At 43.7% G+C, this 22,895-nt stretch overlaps 2 protein-coding genes across 7 annotated transcripts in view; one reads left to right on the top strand and one right to left on the bottom strand.

Moving 5' to 3' along the window:
* The window catches only part of LOC148389634 (uncharacterized), a 191,283-nt gene that overhangs the window by 129,264 nt on the left and 39,124 nt on the right, over window positions 1-22,895 (bottom strand). For 4 of the 5 annotated variants that reach the window (XM_088391123.1, XM_088391122.1, XM_088391125.1 and 1 more), the window contains one exon: window positions 2,307-2,457. In XM_088391123.1, coding sequence (XP_088247249.1) covers window positions 2,307-2,352 — 46 coding nt within the window. In that variant the 5' untranslated portion in view covers window positions 2,353-2,457. Of the gene's footprint in view, window positions 1-2,306; window positions 2,458-9,068; window positions 10,081-22,895 lie in introns of those variants that run through there. The other variant, XM_088391124.1, reaches the window with a different exon arrangement.
* Window positions 8,995-21,528, top strand: tbx3a (T-box transcription factor 3a). Of its 2 annotated transcripts, none has more exons than XM_088391119.1 (7): window positions 8,995-10,120; window positions 11,173-11,455; window positions 12,511-12,657; window positions 13,371-13,447; window positions 13,774-13,931; window positions 14,909-15,573; window positions 19,627-21,528. In XM_088391119.1, exons 1-7 carry the CDS (start codon window positions 9,711-9,713, stop codon window positions 20,080-20,082), a joined length of 2,196 nt encoding a protein of 731 aa, XP_088247245.1. In that variant the 5' UTR covers window positions 8,995-9,710; the 3' UTR covers window positions 20,083-21,528. The 2 variants fall into 2 exon arrangements, with proteins under 2 accessions (XP_088247245.1, XP_088247246.1); XM_088391120.1 differs by having other exon boundaries at window positions 8,996-10,120; window positions 11,173-11,440.

Consider the following 22,895-nt stretch of genomic DNA (forward strand, 5'->3'; position numbering starts at 1 on the left):
TACATTTGGATTTTTTATTTTTACATTTAACACAGAGCGTTGTTGCAATCATGAAATTAACCAGATGGGACTATTTTATTTTATTCACATTATTTTATATTTAATACACAGCAAAGATGTGCTTGTAAAGTTAGTGTATGGAATATTTTTATATTTAATGCAGAAAATTGATTTAATTTTGTAACGAATAGACGCCACATGATTTTTTTGGGTTGGTATTTCATAATTGATATAGAGTAGAGATTTGGATGACAAGGGGTCACTTTTTCCGTGCTTGTGTAATTAATAACGGGGGCAGTGTCCCACCAGATGGCCCTATTTCTCCTTATTTAAGAGTGTTATATTTAATACAAAGCATTAATTTGGCCGTGACATTAATTTGAGCAGGGCTGAAACCATGTGTCCGATTCACATCTAATATTTCATTTAAATACAAAGCACCTTGGAAATCATTTGAAGCATTTTTTCCTGGAAATTATTGGATTAAATATTGATGCAAAAGGGGGTTCCACTAATTCCGCCTTGCAATAAGTGGCCTAAAAAGACACATGTCTTGAAGATACTACATAATTTGGTTGGTTGTATTTATTAACCATCCCTAAAATCAAGTGTGCAGTCAGCACTGATAAACAAATGCAACATTAAAAGCTCCAAATGTGAGTTTAAGAAGGTTGAAGTGGAGAAAAAAAGCGTCTTGACTGTCCCAACGCTCGTAAAAAGACAAGTGACATAACCGGGAAGTGTCTCCTGGAAGTGCGCGCGTGCACGTTGGCTTGGTGGTAAAGAGAGAAAGAGTGCGAGGGTGGGGAGCGGGTGGCTTGTGCACGTGCATCGGCCGCGCGCTAGTTTTTCCCTCTCTCTCTCTTTTTTTGCCCTAAGCGCCTCAGTTTGTGCGCCAGGCGCCGAGCAGAGTAATCTGTTTACAGTGTGTGCGTTGATGGTCATTTTTTATGATGTTGTTTAATCCACAGCGGAGGGAGGAGGAAGCAAAGAGTGAGGGTGGGGGAGGAGGGCGACGGGGTGGGGTGGTGATGGGGTGGAGGGGGGGGGGGCTCTAAGCTGAGGCCCCAGACAAGCTGGCTCCACTGGGCCATCTCTGTAGCCTATAGGCTTCTTCTCTGGCAGCAGAGAGGCAGGTGTAAATCTCTTCCTGAGATCTTGCTCTCCATTTCGCCTTTTTTTGGGTGACACCACTCACCTCCAGGTAAATACATTTATAAATGTGTATATAAGCAACAGAGAATTTGGTTCTGCGCAACGGCACATCTGTCGCTGGGATTTAGCTTATGACAAAGAGAGGTGGGCGGGGCGTTATTTGCCTTTCACTCGTTAATGAGCCGAGCGGCTAGCGGTCATTTGACCAAACAAAGTCGATCCACGGGCGTATCACGCAGAGGTCGTGCAACACCTCCGATCACGCAAAGGGTGTGACGCAAAAAAGTCGGTGCAAAGTAGGTCTGCGCCACTCTTGATTAGGACGCGCTGCCAAAGGATGCTTGCAGACATGAGATAATGAGGTCCTGTGATAACGCGGGGCTCCTTTAAGGTTTTCCCATGAATGGAGACTGCCGCCAGTCCACACAGGCACACTGTGTATCGCCGGCTCGCTACTCACTTCTCATTTGGCGCGCACAAAAGCTGATCGGCGCCCAAATCGGAGCTAACAAACCCCACGTCGTATAATGTCCAGCCCCCCGACTAATTAACTGGAATCCCACCTTCTTCTTTTTAAATACAGTGAGCAATTAAAGCGCGATGTGGGCCAGAAGAGGTCTCCGGGGCCACGCTCGGTCGCCAGGAGCATTTGTGAAGGTCTGCAGCTTCTCTATATAGGCCATGGATCTTATTAGGTGGCTGACCCCGGGCCGGCAAAAGGTCCTTTCTCTAACTAAGATGTTTCCTAATCGGATTTTAATTGGTTGGTTAGGGCTTGTGTCCCGGTCTGTGTGGCGGCGGCAGGCTGCATGGTGGAGCCCGCATGAGCGCCGCCAGACATGACACTTTGGAGCTCACCATTTTGGGAAGGGTGAGGGGTGGGGGGGACACTTCCAACGGCGCGAGGGGAGCTAACAACCTCAAGAGCGGTGGTTCTCACACTTTTTACACAAAGTAGCACAAAAGAAAAATCTGTACTTATCACTCCAAGTACAACCACAAAGCCAATGTTACAATACAATGGTGTAGTAGGCCTAAGTGTTCACACTAAAACAAGACATTTTACGACCAAAAAAAGGGTCAAAATGTAATGTAGAACGTATATTTGAGATCGCTAACTCCATCAAATGAACTTTTTTTTTTTTTCTTACCGGAGGAGTGCTGAGGAGCCTCAAAGGGAGCCATGAAGGCAAGCATGACCACAAATGACCATCAATTCATCACCCCACGCTTTGATGGGGAAAACTTAATGCAGCAGCTGCACGCGTTCAAGCCTCTTCCGTGCCCGGGCCGCCGACGCTCCTGAATCACATAACACACACACACACAAAGTCAAGAAAAAGAAAGGCACCCAGGTTCAACTTACGTCCAAACACGCTCCCCTCCTCATTACCCCCCAAAAATGTCTTCATGCAAAACATCTGTGGGGAATTCAATAAATGAGGGCACGGCTCTTAACCGCATCCGACTTATTTTGATTTTCATGTGGCTTTCGTGTATTGTCTAGCTCAGTAAATACGGCCCGGCGTCGTATTTCAAATGTCACAAGTCTCCTGACGGGACATGCAATTTGAACATGAAAAAGCAGTAAAGCCAAACACAGCTAGTAAAACCAAAAGGGGCGGGGGGGGGGGGCTGAAAGTGAGTCATATTTAACTCATAAGAGATCTAAAGGAAGGACATTTAAACGCATGTCGGGTGCGTATAGCCGAGTGCATCTGGGGATCTGGCATTAGCCCCCCCCCTCCCAAAATTTCTTTTTTAATAGACTATTAGAATGAGGGGCTCTAAAGGTTAACAGCGTGCTTTGTCAGTGCATAACCAAATGAACCTGTTGACGCACGGTGGCCGCAACTTGGTTCCCACCATGAGCTTGCTTCTATTAAATGCCAGCGTCTACTTCAGTAAAATATGACCCGCGGGCCACAAAAGGCCAACGCCAGGCTTTAATTCGACCCGTTTGAGCATTTGTTACATTCGTAGGGGCCCAAGTGCGCCTTAGCTAAAAGATTAGCCAAAAATTCAAATCGTAATAAAAACATTATTACATCAAAACATTATTAATTCATACGATGTTTACATTTAAAATACTTCGAAAGGTCGTTAGCTAAAAGATATTAAGATATTAAGGCCTGAGAAGTGTGTTGGGGTAGCGAGTGGAGGGGGGGCTGTCGTTGGGGGCAGTCGTGGTGCATTCATGGCGACAGAGGCATGCGGGAGATTCAATTGACCGCACTCAACTTTGCCGCCGCTTGAGTTCGCCGCCGCCGCGAACACTTCAAAAATTGTTGTTCTCGCTACTGACAAAACCGTGAATTCACCCAGAAACTGGAGGTCAAGTTTCAACAGAAGCAGGGGGGGAAGAAGGGAGGAGAGGAAAAAAAAAAAAAGTAGCAAGAGGCACCTTATGGAAATATGCTAGTGGCATGGAAATAAGCTCTTTTGTCTTAAAAATAAATAAATAGATAAATAAATACATATTATTATATTGCTGCCTTTGAGAGGCCATTTTTAAATATCAAAATCTTTTATGTTTTTTTTACAGTGACAATAAATGCATTCAAAATTCTAAATGAAGACTTTGCCTACTCCGCTAAGCAGCGAGTCACGTGGTACACCTGACGATTGGCAACCAACATAGACAAAGTGTAACATACAAAGTTCACTGACCCTCCGGTCAGCAGTCAGAATTGAGAACAGGACAAAAATCAACTTTCTGGCCACGTATGTATATGCGAGGCAGCACAAATCGAAATTGCGGACGAGCCACGTTTGTCCGTGCCATCGGAAGAAATTAGCGGCGCTTTTTTTTTTCTTTTTGGCCTTTCAGACTGCATGGCACTTGCCTTTCCGCTTATGGTTTTCCATTTCAAAGCTCCTCTGTCTCTATGTAAAAACCAAAACACAGTAATCCAATCTGACCCCATTGCAAATTTTCCAGAAACTATTGGGGGGCAGCCGGCTTGACATGAGCCACGCACTTATCCCACTTAACCCCCCGAGAGAGCCGAGCCACCTCAACCTCTTAGCCCCAAAGACGGTGGAGGAATGCGGCGCTTTATACCTCGATCCTCTTAAAAGAGGATCGAGAGGATGGACCGACGCAAACAAAGAGAAAAGCTGGCAACTTCAAGGAAGTGGCGAGCGACTGAAGTGGCCGCCGACGCCGGGGCTCGGCCAACGTCACGAGGGCGCCGCCTCCCCGGCCTCTGAATCCAAACCGCAATCCCCCCCCCCCCTCGTGAACGCGTCGGCCGCGTATTTATACCGCGTTAACTTGACGACAAATAACCTCGGGATTTTTCTCTGCTCCTGATTTGCTATTGTTTGCTTTTTAGCACGCAAAACCGGTTTGAGTAAAAGCCTCATGTTAGGAAGATTGACAGGAGGGGGGGGTGCTTATCTCCCGGTGGCACGTAAAGGCCTAAAGACTTTTGACACATGGGCCACATCTGAGGCATTTGCGATCACGCCGCCCGGAGCTGGTGGCCATTTATGGGGTCGTGCAGACAAATCCTTCACATTAGGCTCCGGAGCTAGTAACGCATGCCACCGGACTGGTTTGCCGCAAACAACGCGGCCGAACGTTCAGTCCCGGTGCTGCTATTGTGCTGCAACAGGTGATACTGAGCACAAGAGCCATTAAGGAAGCTCGCAATGGGGGCCACACAATAACATGCGCTCAAGACTACCGAGGTTTTTTTACGCAAGAATGTTTTTAACGCCGAAAATGCTAACTCACAATATGTGGCTGAATGGTTTTAAAAAATAATCGAATGGCGATATTTTTTCCCCCGATTATAACGATCGGCAAAAGTCTACAATTCCCTAATATTCTGACTTTATTCAGCTAATTCTGTCAATTATATTTTTCCCAGTTATTCTACAGTGACCATATAAAAGCATAAAAAAAGCTGCCGTTTCTGATTAACATTTATTGTATGAAGAAAAAAAAATTGTTGTAAACTGGAATGTGGTTAGCATTGACCCGCTCAATACAACGTCATTGAAGAGCCGATGCTTGCGACACTCCAGCAAAGCGTACCGACGACACCTCAAACATGACCGTTGCGACATTTTCAGTCGGAGCCTCAAAAAAAGGTTTTTGTACTAGGTCATTGCCGTGCAAACAAACCCTTAGGCCACGACTTGCTTTTTTCGCCTTGATTTCCCTTTTTCACTGTAGTCAGCTTGACATTTGAAACCTTGACGGATACGCTTTGCTGCATTACGCCCAAAAAAAGTGATACGGCGGCATTTCACACAGTTTTGTTTAGTATCCTCCCGAGGCGAGAACTTATAAGTGCGTGATCTTTTCCGCTACGCTTCTACTTTCCTTGTTCATTTTCAGCCTGCGCCGTGCCGTCAATAAACACATCCCCTAATTAACTAAAATTGTTTTCATCAATAGCTATAACCAGTCGACGCGGGGATCGACAGTCCGCTGAACACAAAAATAAAATGGCCGACGGGGACGAGGTATCGACAGGTAAGAGGTTTATCGTTCCTGCGGGCAATTGAGTAAAATGTGTTGATTCTGGAAAGTGCATTTTACAATCTCGGCCTTTTTGAAGTGGCGGATCAATTCCTTGCCGCGCCTCCGTCTTTTTTGGGGCGAATGACTTGCGTTTAGAAAGCCATTAGGCCGTCAATTGGACATGTCTCTTTCCGCTTTGTGTCACCGTGTCCACCGGGAAGTTTGGACTCAATTACAGTAGTTGAATAAGCTAATCTCGCACATAAGAGGAGGTGGGCTCCGCTCGACCCCCACCCTCCCTTTTCAGTCGCATGGCGTTTAGGGCCGAGGCAATCTCCCCTGCATTCGGGAGCGGTGCCGCCAAGTCTGTCCTCGCTTATCATTAACAATCTGCAAATAAACAGGACAGCATACATTACATCACTTGCAGCTCCGTGATCAATTCCAGGAATGCCTTTGAAGCTTTGCTTAATGAACCTACACAGTATGGCAGTTGGGCTCCATATATAACCTATGACCTCAGCATTGAAAGAGTAGGGCGGAAAAAAATACATATAAAAGCCAGAAGTGAGTTTTGTGACAATGTTGCACACTTTTGTAAAGATTGGCTACAGAATGGAAGCGCTGACAAAGTTGGCCGCCATTAATCAGGAGCGTTTCTGTTTTTTTTATGGCCTCTGTGAGTCCCTGAGAGCCCTAACCCAGTAAAAGTTTATACAGCGTATTGACCGTCCTCTACTTGCTTAGCAAATGAAGCGGCGGCGTCCAGCTTGCCCGCGAGGAGACGGAGAGGCTACGGCCGTGTCAACAGCGCTTGCTATTTGATGACACCTTCCGCTAAATTGAAATGTGCTTCTAATGGAGGCGGGAGGACGCTCTGTTTGGAGAAGACGACGACGAGCATGGGAAAAATACACGCTCGCAGGCTATCCGGAAGGTTTTTGTTCAGACGTCTTTTAATATCATTGAGAATACAGTTTTGATTTGTGTTCATGGATTAGGTATAATATGACCACGAAATACGTTTATTTTTTTTTACGACTAAACACATATGCAGTGTGTATATTCTCTTTTATAGCCACAAATATGTCATATTTTTATTAGACAGGTAGAAATTAGGGTTGGCATTAAAATACTTGCGGCGTTCTATTGCACATTGAAAATGTCAGTTACATCGAAGGTGTGAACAAAACACTCATTTGTGAGTAATTTGTATAGCGTGGCAATAAATTCAGAAAGTCACTGCACGTATTTTTTTTTACAGGTAGGTTTTAAAGTACACTATATTTATATCTCGTGTTTTCGAAATTAAAAATACCTGTTGGTCGAGGGTAGAGGGAAGATAAAAATACTAATTTGTGGACATGAAATAGGTCTAACGGATGCACAAAATGTGTCGAGTCATTGAACACTTTAATTTATATTAGCTGGTTTTGTTTAAGAATATATATGTAAATAATGAAAATGTTGACCACAAAGGTGTGCACTAAATAAGCACACAAAGCGTCAATGTGCGTCTAATGGATATTTTATATAATAAAAGTCCTGTTTTAATTGTCCCTCATGATTACTATTAATTGCAAATGCATTTAGGAAACAATAGATCTGACCTTTTTTTCTTTTTTTACCTTTGTGGGTGTGTATCAATTGTGTATGTAACGGTTTAGCCTGCGGACTTAGTGGATCTTGTGTCTCTCTTAGTCAGATTTGTCTGTGGCTTATCAACAGCTTTTGTTTTCTGCGGGAAATCAATAACAGGCAACACATAAGCCCAATATCATTGTGTGTAACCCTCAAGGGAACACACACTGTATGCATGAACACGCACACACACACGCACGCAGGTGAACGAACGTCTGTTTTTGGTTTGGTTGCTTTTCAGCCAGCCAAATGTTTTTTTTTTGTTGTTTTGCAGTTTTACATTGAATGCAAACGGCATGAATATGAATGTTACTTTTAAAATACACACGTGCGTTTTGAATGTCTCCATGCGACTTGTTCACGCAGCAACACGTGGTGCACGCAAGAAAGTCACTAATATTTACTGCAAACACAAAACTTTTTTTTTTTTTAATTACGGCCGTGAATTAAATAGCACAAATAGAAATATGTGCACTATTGATTGAGATGAGGTCAGCACAGTGGAGCGTGAGGCATAATTGACAATTCACAGCGTTGGTCCGAGGTGACCGAGTGGTCACAGCTTTTGGAGTTTACTTGTGAAATTTGGGTTTACAATGGCATTTAAAGTGCGCACTGTCTGACATAATACCGCAATCACTCCGGCGTACACAAATCTATAAGCTCTATTCATATCCGCGCATGGCTTAAACCTTTCAAAGTATTAAATCTGCAGACGACTGTCAGTGTAGCAGAAAAGATGACGACAGACGCGCTTAATAACACCACATAAGCGGAACATTTGCATGCGGATAACACGCAACGACAATAAAAAAGGATTATTATAATACTCGCGTCTCTGGCGGATGCGTTTAACTGCCACACTAGATGTGCGCAGCTTGAAATTGAATTGTTGCCTGCATGGTGCGCTTGTGCCGGGAAGTGTTCTATATTTGCCTGCACAATTGATTGGTTATGATTCACAATATCTGTTGCTGTTTTGATGCCAGAGATGATAAGACACGCACTGCTGAGCACCATCCTCCCATGAGCTGTCATGTCACGTCGGTTTGCTTTATAACATTCAATTGTTGGTTTTAAAAAATAGAAAATGTCAAACTGGAAGTATTTTTAAATGAATCAGAGATGGAGATGACATGCGTATGCGAAATAAAAAAATATACACATAGCGCCTCTTCCCGCCTACCGGTCTTATTTGTCCAGCGCTTACCACCCGAGGATCAAACAGGAAATGATGTGTGTATTAAATCGCTGGACGAGCAATCGGACAACCGCGCAAATGCTCCTAAATTGTGCAAAAATACACCGATGGAGTCACCGTCGGATCGGCCGTGTTTGCCTGTCAAATTTCTCAAAAGACCTCCGAGCGGCTACGCGCGAACAACCAAGCCGGGCGAGAGCGTCGCTGCACCGGCTTGGCTCGCCGCGCTCGTCCCGCTACGCCTCACGGAGCTGCTTGTTGACATATTCACACCACACGGAGCGACTGATTGACTGACTGTGACAGAAGCTTGGGATGGCGCTTCACATGCAAAGCCTTTTTTTCTTTTTTTAAACTCCTTTTCTTTTTTTTTTCCTCCTTTCTCCTTTTTGCCGTTTTCCAAACACCTTTTTATAAGACTCGAGCCTGATCCCCTCCACCCGGACCTGTTAAAACCACGCCCCCTTGGTGCCTCACAATTGGTCCGAAAGCGTCAAAGAGCCAATCAAAGGGAGTCGCTGCAACACATCCATCCTGCGTGGAGCCCCGTGGGCCACAGAAGGCGCTAGGAAAATCACGGAGCTGGGACCTTACCACACTCTCTTTCTCTCTCTCTCCCTCCACTCTCCTCCTCTTCTTCTTCTTCTTCCTCTCTCTCTTCTGTCGAGCTCGGTGGACGACTTGTTTCTCCGCACACGTCCTTCCCAGAAATGCGCGTGAAGGCGAGGGGACGCCCGGCGTGTGTGTGCGTGCGTGCGTAAAGAGACGCGAGGGAGCGCGGAGCCAGTCGAGGCAGGACTCGGGAAGCTGCGAGGAGGGGACAATTCCAAAAAAAAAAAAAAAAAAGAAAAGCAAAACACAGCAACGCCGACAAAGCCAGCCAGGGGGAACGCGCTTTTTGTTTCTCCTCTTCTTTTTTTTCGTGTATCTCCTTGAAACCGGGAATGGCAACGCAGTGAAGAGGAAGAATGCACCGCCGTAAACTCGAGTGACGCACCCGAGTCGGTTCGTGCGTGTCTTTTCTTCATGGGGAACATCTTCGCCTTTTGATTTTTGAATCCCCCAACTCCCTCCCCCGAAAAAAAGAGCAGTGGACGCTCGGCGGATGCTTCAAGTTTGAAGGAGGACTTCTTCTTCTTGAACATTTCCCACCCCTCCTTCTCCTCTCTCGTTTTGATTTCGCATCGCGTCCAAAACACTCCAAGCCGACGTCCGCACTGCTTGCAAAGCACTTGGATGAACTTCCTGATGAGAGATCCAGTCGTCCAGGGCTCGAGTATGGCATATCATCCGTTTATACCTCACCGGGGTCCGGAATTTGCCATGAGCGCCATGCTGGGCCACCAGCCGCCCTTCTTTCCGGCTCTGGCGCTGCCCCCCAGCGGCTCGCTGTCGCTGCCGGGCGCCCTGGGCAAGCCGATCATGGATCAGCTGATGGGGGGAGCGGCCGACTCCGGGCTACACTTCTCCTCGCTGGGCCACCAGGCCGCCGCGGCAGCCGCTGCCGCCGCGCACCTCCGGCCGCTCAAGAGCCTAGAGCCCGAAGAGGAGGTGGACGACGACCCCAAGGTGCACCTGGAAGCCAAGGAGCTTTGGGAGCTCTTCCACAAGAGGGGCACCGAGATGGTGATCACCAAATCCGGAAGGTGAAGCTCGCTCCGCTGCTACTTTGAAATGTAGACTTTAGAATTGAGAAGCTAGACTCGGGTTTGGGGAAAACTGCATGGAGTCTCTCGCTTTGAAACCAGCTAAATAGTAGGTCTGGGTTAACTTTAAAAACAGTTGGGTCAAAAAAGACCACAACTTGGGTCAATTTGACCCAAATCTTTTCACAAACCATCCCCAAAATTAGTTGGTCTGCATGTACATTAAATAAAAATTTTGGATGACAGTAACATCTCAATTGTGGGTCAAAGAGGCAACTATAAGGGTTCATTTGACCCAATTAATTTTTTCACACAAACCAAACACAAAAATGTAAATGTAAAAAAATAACACACACATTTATGTATTTATAAAAAAAAAAAAATGCCCGTTGCTTGGGACAGTTTAACCAAATTTGTGTATTTTAGTACAAAACAATAATTTTCTGATAGTGGAGGTTTTGTATTTTTGGGGTTGTTTTGTGCAAAAAAAAAAAAAGTTGGGTGAAAATTGAGTGCCTCTTTACCCATTTATTATTTTACCCAACAGTTTAGTAAAATTAAAAATATTTTAAAAAACGAAATTTGATTGTAAGAGACTGCAACACCTTTCTGCACAACATGCACTTACATTATTCAATTAATACAAATAAGCGATCTTAATGTACTGTAGTATTAAAAAGGGAAGGGGGTTGTCCTGCAGTAATTAAGTCCCCTGTAAAGCTTTGTGTACACACATTTACACGCATGCGCACACACACACACACACACACACACACACACACACACGCACACAGATTTTCTCCTCGTAATCCCATCATTCATTTCGCTAAAACTTTACACTAACAGATCGCACTTTCAATTGTGTGTGTGTGTTTGTGTGCGTGTGTGTGTGTCTTTTTAATAATGACTGCTGACTTGACGCTTATGTACGTGCAAAGCGTATTTACATGTGGTCTGCAGCCTCTTTTTTTTGGTTGTTTTTTTTTAAACATGTAATCCAAACGTATTATTTGGTACTAAATCCTCGCCTGAAAATGTGCTGTGGCGTCAAGGCGGATGTTCCCCCCCTTCAAAGTGAGGTGCACGGGCCTGGACAAGAAGGCCAAGTACATTCTCCTGATGGATATCGTGGCAGCCGACGACTGCAGGTACAAGTTCCACAACTCGCGCTGGATGGTGGCTGGCAAGGCCGACCCCGAGATGCCGAAGAGGATGTACATCCACCCGGACAGCCCCGCCACCGGGGAGCAATGGATGTCCAAGGTGGTCAACTTCCACAAGCTCAAGCTCACCAACAACATCTCTGACAAGCATGGATTTGTAAGTTCCACTAATGTATGTCCATTTTACTATTTTCTTACCTTTATTTATTTATTGTTTTGCACAATCACGCAGTTGATAAGATATTTGAGATACAATTTGGAATACTGCATGAACAAATTTGGTGTTGGATGTGTTTTGGACCACAATATTAGACACAGCAGCAAAAAAAATAAATAATCTAATGAATCAGTTCACGTGTTTTCCTACTAATTTAATTGATTAAGCGCCTTGGAGCACACACCAGTCATTTTATTAAGCAAACCGGCACAATCTAATGAGAATTAGTTCACGTGGCTTTGAATATAATAACTACTTGGAAAAAGTAGAAGCTCACACCCACACTGTAAACTACAAAACTCAATTTGATTTTTTTTTTTTTTTTTTTTGAGGGGGGGGGACAATAATTGATGTTGGAAAACTTTTTTAAAAAATACATTACTGACATTTAGGGAAATAATTTTAGTTAACACAACAAAGCAAGCAAGTTATTCGTTCCCATAACAATTTGCTGGGTTGTTTTTAGCAAAAAGTTGGAAGACGATACGATTAAGGGACAATAAGTTCTGGTAACTCTTACTTGTTGTGAAATTGCAGAAAAGCCCATTTTCACAACAGCAAAACATTTTTTTTTTAAATTGCTCAACTTGAGATTTAATCAGTTTGTTGTCTGGAAATTTTGAGTCCACTTTTTTTTTTTTTTACACTGCACTATAGCCACTAAATTATCAGTAAAATATTTTTGTGGCACGTTCTCCCACTCAAAATACACAATCATAAACACACTTAATAAGTGCTATGGGAATCTAAAAATCTGACACGTATTAATTTAACAAGATTATTTTACATTTCCAGTAATTACTGCTGTTCCTAACATTGTGGTTACATCATTTAAAAAAACACAATGTTGCATTACTTTTTTAAAGGCACGTTTCACCCCGAGCGCTTGCTACTATGCGATATACATTTTTAATGCAACGGGGTATTTTTTTCCCCCCCTACAGGATGACGGATTAATAACGAGAGCGGTGTGTATACATAATTCGGGCTGTCTATTGTGTGTTTGACAGACCATTCTGAACTCCATGCATAAATATCAGCCTCGCTTTCACATCGTGAGGGCCAACGACATCCTCAAGCTGCCCTACAGCACCTTTAGGACGTACGTGTTCCCCGAGACCGACTTCATCGCGGTGACTGCTTATCAGAACGACAAGGTAAATAAAAGGAAGAATTTAATAAATAAATCGACAAATAAATAAATAAATTCTGCCCCCCCCCCTTCCTTCGCTTGTTGCATGCCCCATTCGTTCGTTTTGTTGTCATAAAAAATGAAAGACCTGCTGTGGGGAAGAATGTTGCACATGCAGGTTAGCATGCTTTTTTTAAAAATTTAAATCACGTGGAAGGGATTTAGTAGTGGCACATACACACATTCAGACACACACGCACACGGTCGCGCGCTCTCGTTTTCGCTCTTGCTCTCTCTGCATGCGCAACAAAAAAAAGGGTTGGGGGAGGTTGAGAAATGGAAGGAAGAAAAGAAGAAGGGCAACGCTCTGCGCATGAATGGAGAAATAGAAAAGGCTTTTCGTGTCACACTATACGCTGTGTGCTCGCGTTAGTGTACGTGTGTGTGTCCCCCCTGCGGCGATATGTGAAATCAAAGACACATATTAATTTATAGGCGATATTAAAACAAAATCATAACTGCAATCTTTTATGGGGGGGGAATAGTCACACTTCGATGGCAACAAGTCTTCGCGTTGGAGGAGTTTGGCGTGTAAAGATTGTAATTTACACGCACGAGGGAAAACTCGCCTTTGTGCTTGCCTGTTTTATTCTACAACTAGGCTTCCTTTTAAATTGCGTAAAAAGCGCACGCCTTTTTATTTATTTATTTTATATATGTATATATATTTTTTTGCAGATAACTCAGCTTAAAATCGACCACAACCCTTTCGCCAAAGGCTTCCGTGACACTGGCAACGGCCGACGGGAAAAGAGGTAAGTCAGAGCTGCTGCTGCAACGACAACAACAACAAAATAATAATCCCGTTAGCTGGATTAAAACGCGTTAAAGCGTCAAAATTGACCCTCGGGTTGGGGGGGGGGGGAGTGGGGGTGTTGCTCTCCTTAAGCATGGCAGCCTACTCAACGCTGTAAAAAGTTGCTGCGAGATTGGAGCACGGTTAATTAATTACCTCGCTTTTATGGCCAGAACACTCACACGCGGAGATTTATTGCGCATACATGAGGAGAAATGGAAGTGTGGCGTTTGTCGCCATGGTAACGCCATTTTTTGTTTTTTTTTTATTTGTTTTTTTGTGCAGAAAACAATTGGCCCTGCAGTCTATCCGCTCGTACGAGGAGCAGCAAAAGAAAGAGAACGGAGCTTCGGACGACTCCTCCGGGGAGCAAGCGCCCTTCAAGTGTTTCGGTCAGGCCTCCTCACCTGCCGTGTCCACCGTGGGACCCCCACACCTGAAAGGTATTCAACCGCGCGTGGGTTCATTTCAAGGGGGGGAGATTGTGTTGTAAACTGGGTCGTCCAATAGCGCTAATGTATTCAAATTTAACAAATAATATATTAGGATTTTTTTTAACGGTCAAAACAACACTTAAGAATTGTAGGTTGGATTATGACGTCATCATCTTGTACCCCTGATTCTGACAGCTAGGAGGTCACGTTATTAGGTACACTTGCACCGTCAGATATAATACAAGAACAGCTGATTGGCCATAAAGGTATCTATAGATAAATACTAATTAAAAGCAGATTTATTTTGCTCACGGGACATAGCATTGGGTACACCTGCGCCCCTCTAATCAGCTTCACTTCAGCGAGTTTATTTTCTAGAAAAGTATTCATTTAACGTCATTCTTGTGCTCGCAGTTTGAACTGTGCTGTCGTGTTGAGAAGTGTTTCTATAATTTTGAACGATGCTGCCAAAATATTAGAACCATGGAATGAATAACAGTTAAAAAGTAACATACACAGACAAAAATGTTTGTGCAAGAACGCCAGTCAATATTTTTTACGACTATGGTAAAACTTATTGGCACGTAACAGAGCCGACTCGCGCATCCATGCATGGGCCCATCATTTCTGCGAATAAAATTGATGGATCGTGCAATGTTGATTTTACTTTTAAAATGAGCATTATGGATTAAAAATGGAATTTACACGACAAGAGCTGAGCAGGATTGATTTACACAAGAGGTTCATTCACACAGCACAAAGTGGATAATAAATCTCGGACTCCTAAAAGTAACAAAAAAAGAATGAGGTGACAGAAATAGTTTTAAAAATAGACGTTAAAAAGTTGACTAGTAGTTTTACACCAACCCAATGCAACACATATTCAGCAGGTGCTTAGTTTGTTTACGTCCTGGGCCAGCTAATTATGGTGGAGCTTAAATTTAGCGACCTGTTGATGTACTGAAATCTTTTTGGGGGGGGTGCAGACTTTTGTGACAGCGACGAGGACAGCGACGACGAGAGCAAAGACGGCCACGTCAAAGACGGTCCAGACTCTAACAAGATTTCCACTACGACGGAGGACGCCAAAGAGCACGACACTAGCCCGGCTAAGGGCCACCTGTTCGGGGGAGGCGGCGTCCTCGGCGGCGACCCCCCCGGCCGAACCCGCGACGTCGGCAGCCCGAGGACCGATCGAGGCCGGGCGGACTCTCGACAGAGCCCCATCACCGTCATCTCCAGCACCACTCGCTCCGGGGAGGACGTGAAGAGCCCGAGCCTGGACCCGGCCAAGGAGGACGATTGCCGGCCGCCGGGCAAGGACGCCTTTGCGCCGTTGAATGTGCAGACGGAGGGCCCGCACATGGGCCCTCACAGCCACATGCCCAACTTCGGATTTGCCGGCGGCCTGACGGGACAGCAGTTTTTCAACCACTTGGGGAGCGCGCACCCCTTCCTCCTGCACCCGAGTCAGTTCAACATGGGCGGCGCCTTCTCAAACATGGCCGCGGGGATGGGCCCCTTACTGGCCGCCGTGTCCACGGGAGGCGTGAGCACCATGGACACCAGCAGCATGGCCTCCTCCCCTCAGAGCCTGGCGGGGGCTTCGGGCCTGCCCTTCCATCTGCAGCAACACGTCCTGGCCTCGCAGGTAACCCAAAAATCACAATAAAAATTCTCTTCTGTCTGAGGGCACAGCATGTGCGCACATGCTTTTACTTATGTTTTTAGATAAACATAAATGTTCTAAGTCGGGTGCATCAAGTATGGCCCACACACTACTAAGATGCAGTTTCGAAAAAAAAAAATACCGCTAACTATTGTATACCTATAAGCACAGTGACAAGCAAGAGCTAACAAGTGATCCAATACAGTCTCATATTAATATATAGCTACTAGCTAAAATATGCTATTGTCTAAATCTTCCCTACCAATGACAATCCTCAGCTGCTCATTGAACAAAACAAGTTTTATGGTGCCTGTGTAGAACTCCAGAACTGTGTTGCCCCTGTGGCGAAACCAGGTGAGCTAAAGCTTAAAAAACAGGTAACGTGTCGGTTCGCCACTTTATCGTCCGACACGTCGTCAAGGCGTCTCGCTCGAGTACAGACGTGAGGAATTTTAATACGCATTAGAAATTCTTGAACTTAGGCAAAGCTGTTTACGTGTAGTTGCAGTGCCGCAGGGAGGGTTCGCCCGCTCGCTTACGGGACGTCGTTTTGCAACGCGTGTACACCTCTGGGTGTGTTAACACGCGGCGATAAAAATGTGCGAGTCTGCAGAAGGCGGCGCACACGCTTGTTTTGATCCACGCATGCAGTGGAGTGCGGCGCAGGTTGCCATGGCCCGGGGGCAAGACCGTTACCGCGCCCCTGATAACCCTTGGACGCTCAGCACTCCTGCAGTCGATTCCACTCATCCGACTTTGAGGCCCTTTGGCTTCTGAAAAGACCGACGCAATCGACGCCGAGTCTTTTTAATCTCTACGTTCGATAAAACGCTCGCGATTTACATCCGAGGCCGAGCGTATCGACAGCGTCGCTTACTCTTGGCTGCCGGAGAGCTTTTGATGGCCATGAAGAAAACGTCGGCAACTAGTTGGAGCACAACAAAATGCGCGCACACGCGCAATTGAAGGATTACGCGCTTCGGAAACAATAAAAAGCAAACACGCAATTTACGGATTACGAGAGTGGGATTATACATTTGCAAACCGCAATTTCCACGAATGGGCCGCTCAGTATGGAAAGCCGCTCGGGTCGCGGGAAGGGGACCCGCTATGGAAGTGAAAAATATAGAAAGTGGCACAGGCGAGATTTTCTCTAGTGCAACTCTCCATCGTCCTTTATTCTTGTATTATTTGCTACGTGCAATGCTGATGAACCGTTCTGAACCAATTTAGCAATTTAAAAGGCGTGAGTGAAACTCTCCGAAAACAAAAGGCATCAAGCGATCAAAGGCAGAAAGCGCGACTTATAAAATGTCAATTATTTGTCGCACACTAAATGAAACTTCATTAGGAATCAGGTGCGTTTCTGCGATGGACTGATAAAAAAAATCTCAGTTTCGCTGTTTTAAATTGAAGCAAATTCAAAGGATTTTTTTTTTTTTGGTCAAATGATATATGAATTCACACAAGTCGTGACTTCTATCACAGATTAGTTGTTTTTCCTCGGGTGTGGTGGTTTCATGTTTATTAAATTAGAGGCACAATATGGCGGCATTAATGGTCTATTTTTTTTTTTTTATGAATGACTGTCAAGTCAAAATGAATTTTCTAACAAAATAAGGTGTGGCCAAAAAATCTTTACAATCCCAATCACTACAGTTGTGTACTCAGACAAAACACGCAACCAAAACAATGCTAAAGTAAGATGGTTCTCACACACACACGTCTCCAAAATGCTGTTGAGCAAGGAGGAAACTGTGAAATGATACAGATACGTTGCCAAAGACAGTATGAAGGCTGCCTTAATGTGCTAACTGAAACGACTTAATAGATTTGCAGAGGGTGGGGCACGTAATGTCGCAGCCAAGGAAAACACCTACAAAACAGGTGTGAGATCCAGGATTTGTGTTGTCGACTTTTGTCAACACCCTGAGACCAAATGGTATTGTCTGGCGATCAAAGAACTGGGCCGAAGATAGAAACCGACCATAAAAAGGCAGACGCGATTCAGATTGGACAGTTGGTGAAAGCTGAGTGACAAATGAATTGAAGTATTTTTCTTTTACTTTCGTCACCGGTGCATTTCAAGGAACTTCTTTTGTTTTCTCGAGTTACTGAGCACTGTTTTGTTTTGGCATTTGTGACCTTGGCTGCGCTACATTGTGTCATTTGACTAAAAAAAAAAATTAGTTAATAAATCTACAGAAGCCTTTGTGTTACAAACAGTGTGCACCATTTAACCTCACTCTGTTGAAGAGCTTCTACATCCACATTTCTCAAGCAGTTCTCACCATTCTAATTTCAACCAACTCCAAAGATTTAGGCTGTGTATTATTTTTCTCATTCCAAAAATAGAGTCTTCCCACAACTCCACATTTCACCCCTTGAAAAAAAAAAACCATTGATTCCCAATGGGACATTCTACAAACAGATTCTCATCGTTCCCATTCAGATTTCTCACTGTTCTGCACATTCAATTCACCCTGGGAACAAAATTCAACACGCCAAAATTCCCACATACCAACAATTCCACCTTTTTTTTTTCTCACTAACATGGTGCACATTTTTGCCAATATCTTTTGCCACATCTTTCCACAGAAATAATATTTTCTAGTATGGGAAAGAAAGCTGTTGATGTGATGCCTTCACACATTTACCCAATTTCCACAGAACTTTGTGCCATTATTGGCAAAATGATATCTCTGATTTTTATTCAATTTCAAGGAAATATGTGCCTTTATTGCAGCTCCCGAAAAAACTTGATCTCTTTTCATCCAATTTCCTTAACAGTTTGTGGAAAGACATGGTGTGACCCGAAGCAACAAATGAATTTAATTTTTGGTGTGGATGTTGAACTTGAAAAGAAGATTAGGACTTCCTGAGATCTCACTTTACGTTGAAATGGATGCGCCACTTGTATTGATAAACTCGAGGCATGTGGTGTATCATTTGGTGCTGATTTTCCTTAGCGGAAGTGTTCAGTATCTCTACTCAGAAGCCTAGACATGACATGGTTAGGTTTTAAATTGCAGCCACGAAACACTAATTAGTGGCCACAAAATGTTCGTTTGTGGCCCCGAATTACTCATTTGGAGGTTTAATGTCATTCCTGTGAACAAGTTGAACATCTGAGAAAGCAAATGTTGCTAGAGATTTCCATCTGATATGTCCCTTCTGCTTAAGCAACTGAAAAATTAAATTAATATTAGTTTGTAGTCGGTAGGCACACTAGGCGTAACTTGTGACCACAAATTGTTGCGTATCGAATGACTCAAACGTTTAATACAGCTGAACTGAACTTTGGCAGTGACTCTTTCATGTCCCATAAAAAAAAAATAATATTAATAAATGAGCCCGCGTTTCACTCGAGGCATACGATGCTTCACTGATCTAGTGACTATTTACGTCGAGGACACATTCACTCAATAGACTATGGCAAACTCACTAGAGAGTCAATCTCAAACTGTGATGGGAGCGCCACTAGAAAATATGGACGTGGGCACCCTCTTGTGGTAAATAATATAATGATTGAATTAAACGTTGAAACTTCAAGTTTGCAGCGCGCTTCAACTTTTAGTATATTTGTCAAGTTCGGTAGGTTGTTTAAAAGTATTTTTTCGAGAACTGTGAGATTAATTTTGATATGCACTAAATGTTAATACAGCTTAACTGCGCGCTGTTGAAAAAAAGTTGGGTGAACTAAAAAAATTCAAGGCAACTGTTAATCTTGATAAAACTTTTAGTTGGGCAATTCAACTGAATATTTTATATTTTGCTGTTGTTAAAATTGTTTTTTTTTTTTACATAAGATTGAAGATAAATCATTTCTACTTTAAAGTTGTCCCAACTTGTTTTAGCGGAAGAAAATATAAGTTGCGGGGGTTTTTTACAGGTTAATAAATTGGCTGTATTAAAAATAGATTCTAGCTTCATTCTAATATGTACTCAATTGTTACATACAAATAAACTGTAATTAAAATGTAGTTAAAAAATTACTATTTTGAAAAAAGTTTTTTCTCTTTCTCTGGGTTTCAGGGTCTGGCCATGTCCCCCTTCGGAAGTCTTTTCCCCTACCCATACACGTACATGGCGGCGGCCGCGGCCGCCTCCTCTGCAGCCGCCGCCTCGTCCTCGTCGTCCCCGTCGGTTCACCGACACGCCTTCCTGAACGCGGTGCGCCCCCGACTCAGGTACAACCCCTACTCGCTCCCCATGACGGTACCGGACAGCACGCTGCTCAGCACGGCAGCGGCTGCCGCCGCCTCTGCCTCAGCTCTGGCGCCGCTGGGGGCCGAGCTGAAGGGGGACGTGCTGGTCCCGGCCAGCCCGGCCTCGGCCCAGCTCGACTCGTCCACGTCGGAGGTGACAAGTCGCTCGGTGTCGCCCAAAATTGGTGCAGACAAAGAAGGCGCCAACGAGCTGCAGAGCATCCAGCGCCTCGTCAGCGGGCTGGACTCGAACCAGGACAGGTCGAGAAGCGGGTCGCCCTGAGGGGAGGGGAGCGGGGCACCCCCGCCCCCTCTCTAACTCCCCCCCACCCTCCCCCCGCCCCCCGCTTTTCACCCACACACTTGTTATTTCTTGTCATTTTTCAAGGCGTCCCAAATACCTTGAAAGACAACAACAGGAGGACTTTGTTCATAGCAGGGTTTTTTTTTTCAAGAGAGACATATTTTAGTTTCTGAAATGCACTTTGGTTTAATACACATCTGATATGTATTGTTTTTTCCTTTTTAAATTAAAAAAGCAACACTTAACCTGTCTTTTTTTTTAATACCGTACAAGTATTGAAACTGAAAAGTGGTCAGATGAGAGACTTAACGAATTGAAGTTGCTGCTGTCTCCGAACTGCATCATACACGACGAAATGTTATGTTTTTATGATTATTATTATTATTATTTCTTTTACTATTACTTCTTCCCAATATGCACTCTGAATTTACACATTTGATTTCCACTACCGTCGAACATGACCTACCTTTAAGAGACTGCTGTATTTTCTTGTACTATTTCAATTTTAATGACCCCTCGCCCCCCCTCAGAAAATGCATGCACCCCCCCTCCCCCTCCGTCTATCGTGAATGTTCTTTAAATTAGTGGGGGAAACATTTGTTTTAAAAATATATATCTCTTTAATTGGATTACTGTTCTTTTTAATTTGTTGTTTTTAAATCCAAAAACTGCTTTGGGTAGCAAAGAGGTCCAAGCGTTAATGTTCAACGGGCAAAAGGAAGCAGACAATTCAAAGTAAATATAAAACAACAACAACAACATGAAAGGTAGTATTGAGTCTACATGTACATATGAGTATATAAAATATTTATGTATAATTATTTCATATTGTTGCGTGTAAATAAAAAGTAGTTTGTCCTAGGGATCTGTTGTTAATTTATTGTGGATATATCTATGTAATGATAGTTTTGTGGCTATTATCTTTTTGTTGCCATCTCCATTTATTATCCCTCCTTCTTGTCCAAATCTTCAAATATGGATTTTATTCCTCCCTTAATATCCACTCAGCTAGTTACTCACACTCATGTGCCATTGTATTTTTCACTTGATGTCCGCGCGTGTGCGTGTGTGTGCGTATGTGTGTGCGTGCGATTCAACGAATGAAAAAGGCGACAACCAACGCACCGCACTAATGGCTTGAAACACCTCCTTTTTTTTTAAATGTTTTAAAAAAAAATCATTTTTTTAGGAACGCAAAACAAGTGTTAAAGTTTGACAAAAGTGGATTTATTCTGTTATGGAAATTTGTAAACCTGGTCGTTAAAAGTGCCGTATAATCTTAAAGAAAATGAAGGTTTTGTTCTCTTCTTTTTTTTTGTTTGTGTTTCTTATACGTTGGGTTATGTTGTAGCCTCTCGGATTTTTTGTCTAGTTTACAACATCGACATCGTGTTCTTGAAAGTTTCAATAAAACATTGAAATGTTGATTTTTTTTTATAGCCGTGTCATTTTACACCACGCACTTGATCACTTGATTGATTTACCTGACTGCACATTTGAAACAGAAACTTAATTCGATTAATTTCAATTGACAGAATTTGATTGTGTTACAAATGCATTTTTCATCGTATATTGTTACAATAACGTTCGTAATTGCTTCGGCAGAGACTTTTTTTATGGATGGGGTAGATATATGTCAGTGTCATATTTGTCAAATCTGGGCAGTTAAAACTAAATTGTCATATAGACTATATTTAAATTTTATCACGCGTGTAATTTGAGGAGGAGGCGGTGGCGACTCTTCTTACAAAAAGGGTCAATGTAAGCAAACAAGCCTTATAAAAAAAAATGATATTAGCACTTTCGAGTGTGACTTTGAAAGAGGAAGGAAAAACGGTCCTCTCCTTTTAATGGCTCCAGCTCAGAGTCAAGAGTTTATCAGGTGTCTATCTTTATTTGTATGCAGTCTGGTTAATGTGCAGCGAGGCTGGCGCTAGGGGACGGACGCAAACACGTCGCGCTCTGTCTCAAGTGAGGCCCGCCCGACCGACCGAGCGACCGGACTTGACTCGGGTTAGGGTTATTGCTCACCTGGCGCCCCTCTTGCGCGCCTATCTGCACTTTATTGCAAGCCAGGCGGCGAAGCGTCTGCAGTCCGCTCGGCGCCCTCTAGCGGAAGTTACCTGAAAGAGGCGTCTAATTGGACCGGGCGATGACGAGGGTTTTTACTGCCCTGTAGTCTTTGAAACGGTTAACTATACTAAAGGTATGCTAAGGACAAGAAAAAATTCAATTTGTATGAACCCAAAACTATACGAAGTATGTCAGAGAAATTTCAGGACTGGTGTCACACCCAAAAAAAAAAATTCAGGGCCCTTGAGCTTGGGAGAGAGGGGGTTGGAGTAATTTTTTTTTTTTTTTTTTTTGCTCCAGCTATGTTCTTCTCGGGTGGGAACTGTCAGATGCCCAGGGCATTGTGAGCAGGCGCCATCATGGCCAACACCTCATATTCTGGAAAATATTTCGTGATTTCTTTGCTCTCGGAAAAATGCATCTTTATTCCTGTTACAACACACCTCTTGTTATTAAAATAATCATGCAAGGACGTCAGATTTATGTGATATGTCACAATCATCTAATATAGCTTCTTATTGGCCCGAAGCTAAGGTAGGAAGGAATAATTCGCTTATCGTGCTTGATTTATTAGCCGCCGGTCTCTATTTATGTTTTTTTTTTAACGTTTTATTGCTAATTACGTTTAAGGGTTTTAAGGATCCCCGAGGGTTTCCAAACCTGATTGTACAGCAACCTACACAATTGTGGTTTGCAGTGTTGCATCATCCCGAGAGCAA

The sequence above is a fragment of the Syngnathus floridae genome, chromosome 12 (genome assembly GCF_059516105.1).
Source record: "Syngnathus floridae isolate MCC-2025c chromosome 12, RoL_Sflo_1.0, whole genome shotgun sequence".
NCBI classification, from domain to species: Eukaryota; Metazoa; Chordata; class Actinopteri; order Syngnathiformes; family Syngnathidae; genus Syngnathus; species Syngnathus floridae.

Excerpts from the sequence above, each read along its gene's own strand:
- tbx3a (XM_088391119.1), top strand. The coding sequence starts at position 9,711 with ATGAACTTCCTGATGAGAGATCCAGTCGTCCAGGGCTCGAGTATGGCA. Across the intron at positions 11,456-12,510 it reads GATTTGTAAGTTCCACTAAT|ACCATTCTGAACTCCATGCA; the intron begins GTATGTCCATTT and ends TGTGTTTGACAG. Across the intron at positions 13,448-13,773 it reads AACGGCCGACGGGAAAAGAG|AAAACAATTGGCCCTGCAGT; the intron begins GTAAGTCAGAGC and ends TTTTTTGTGCAG.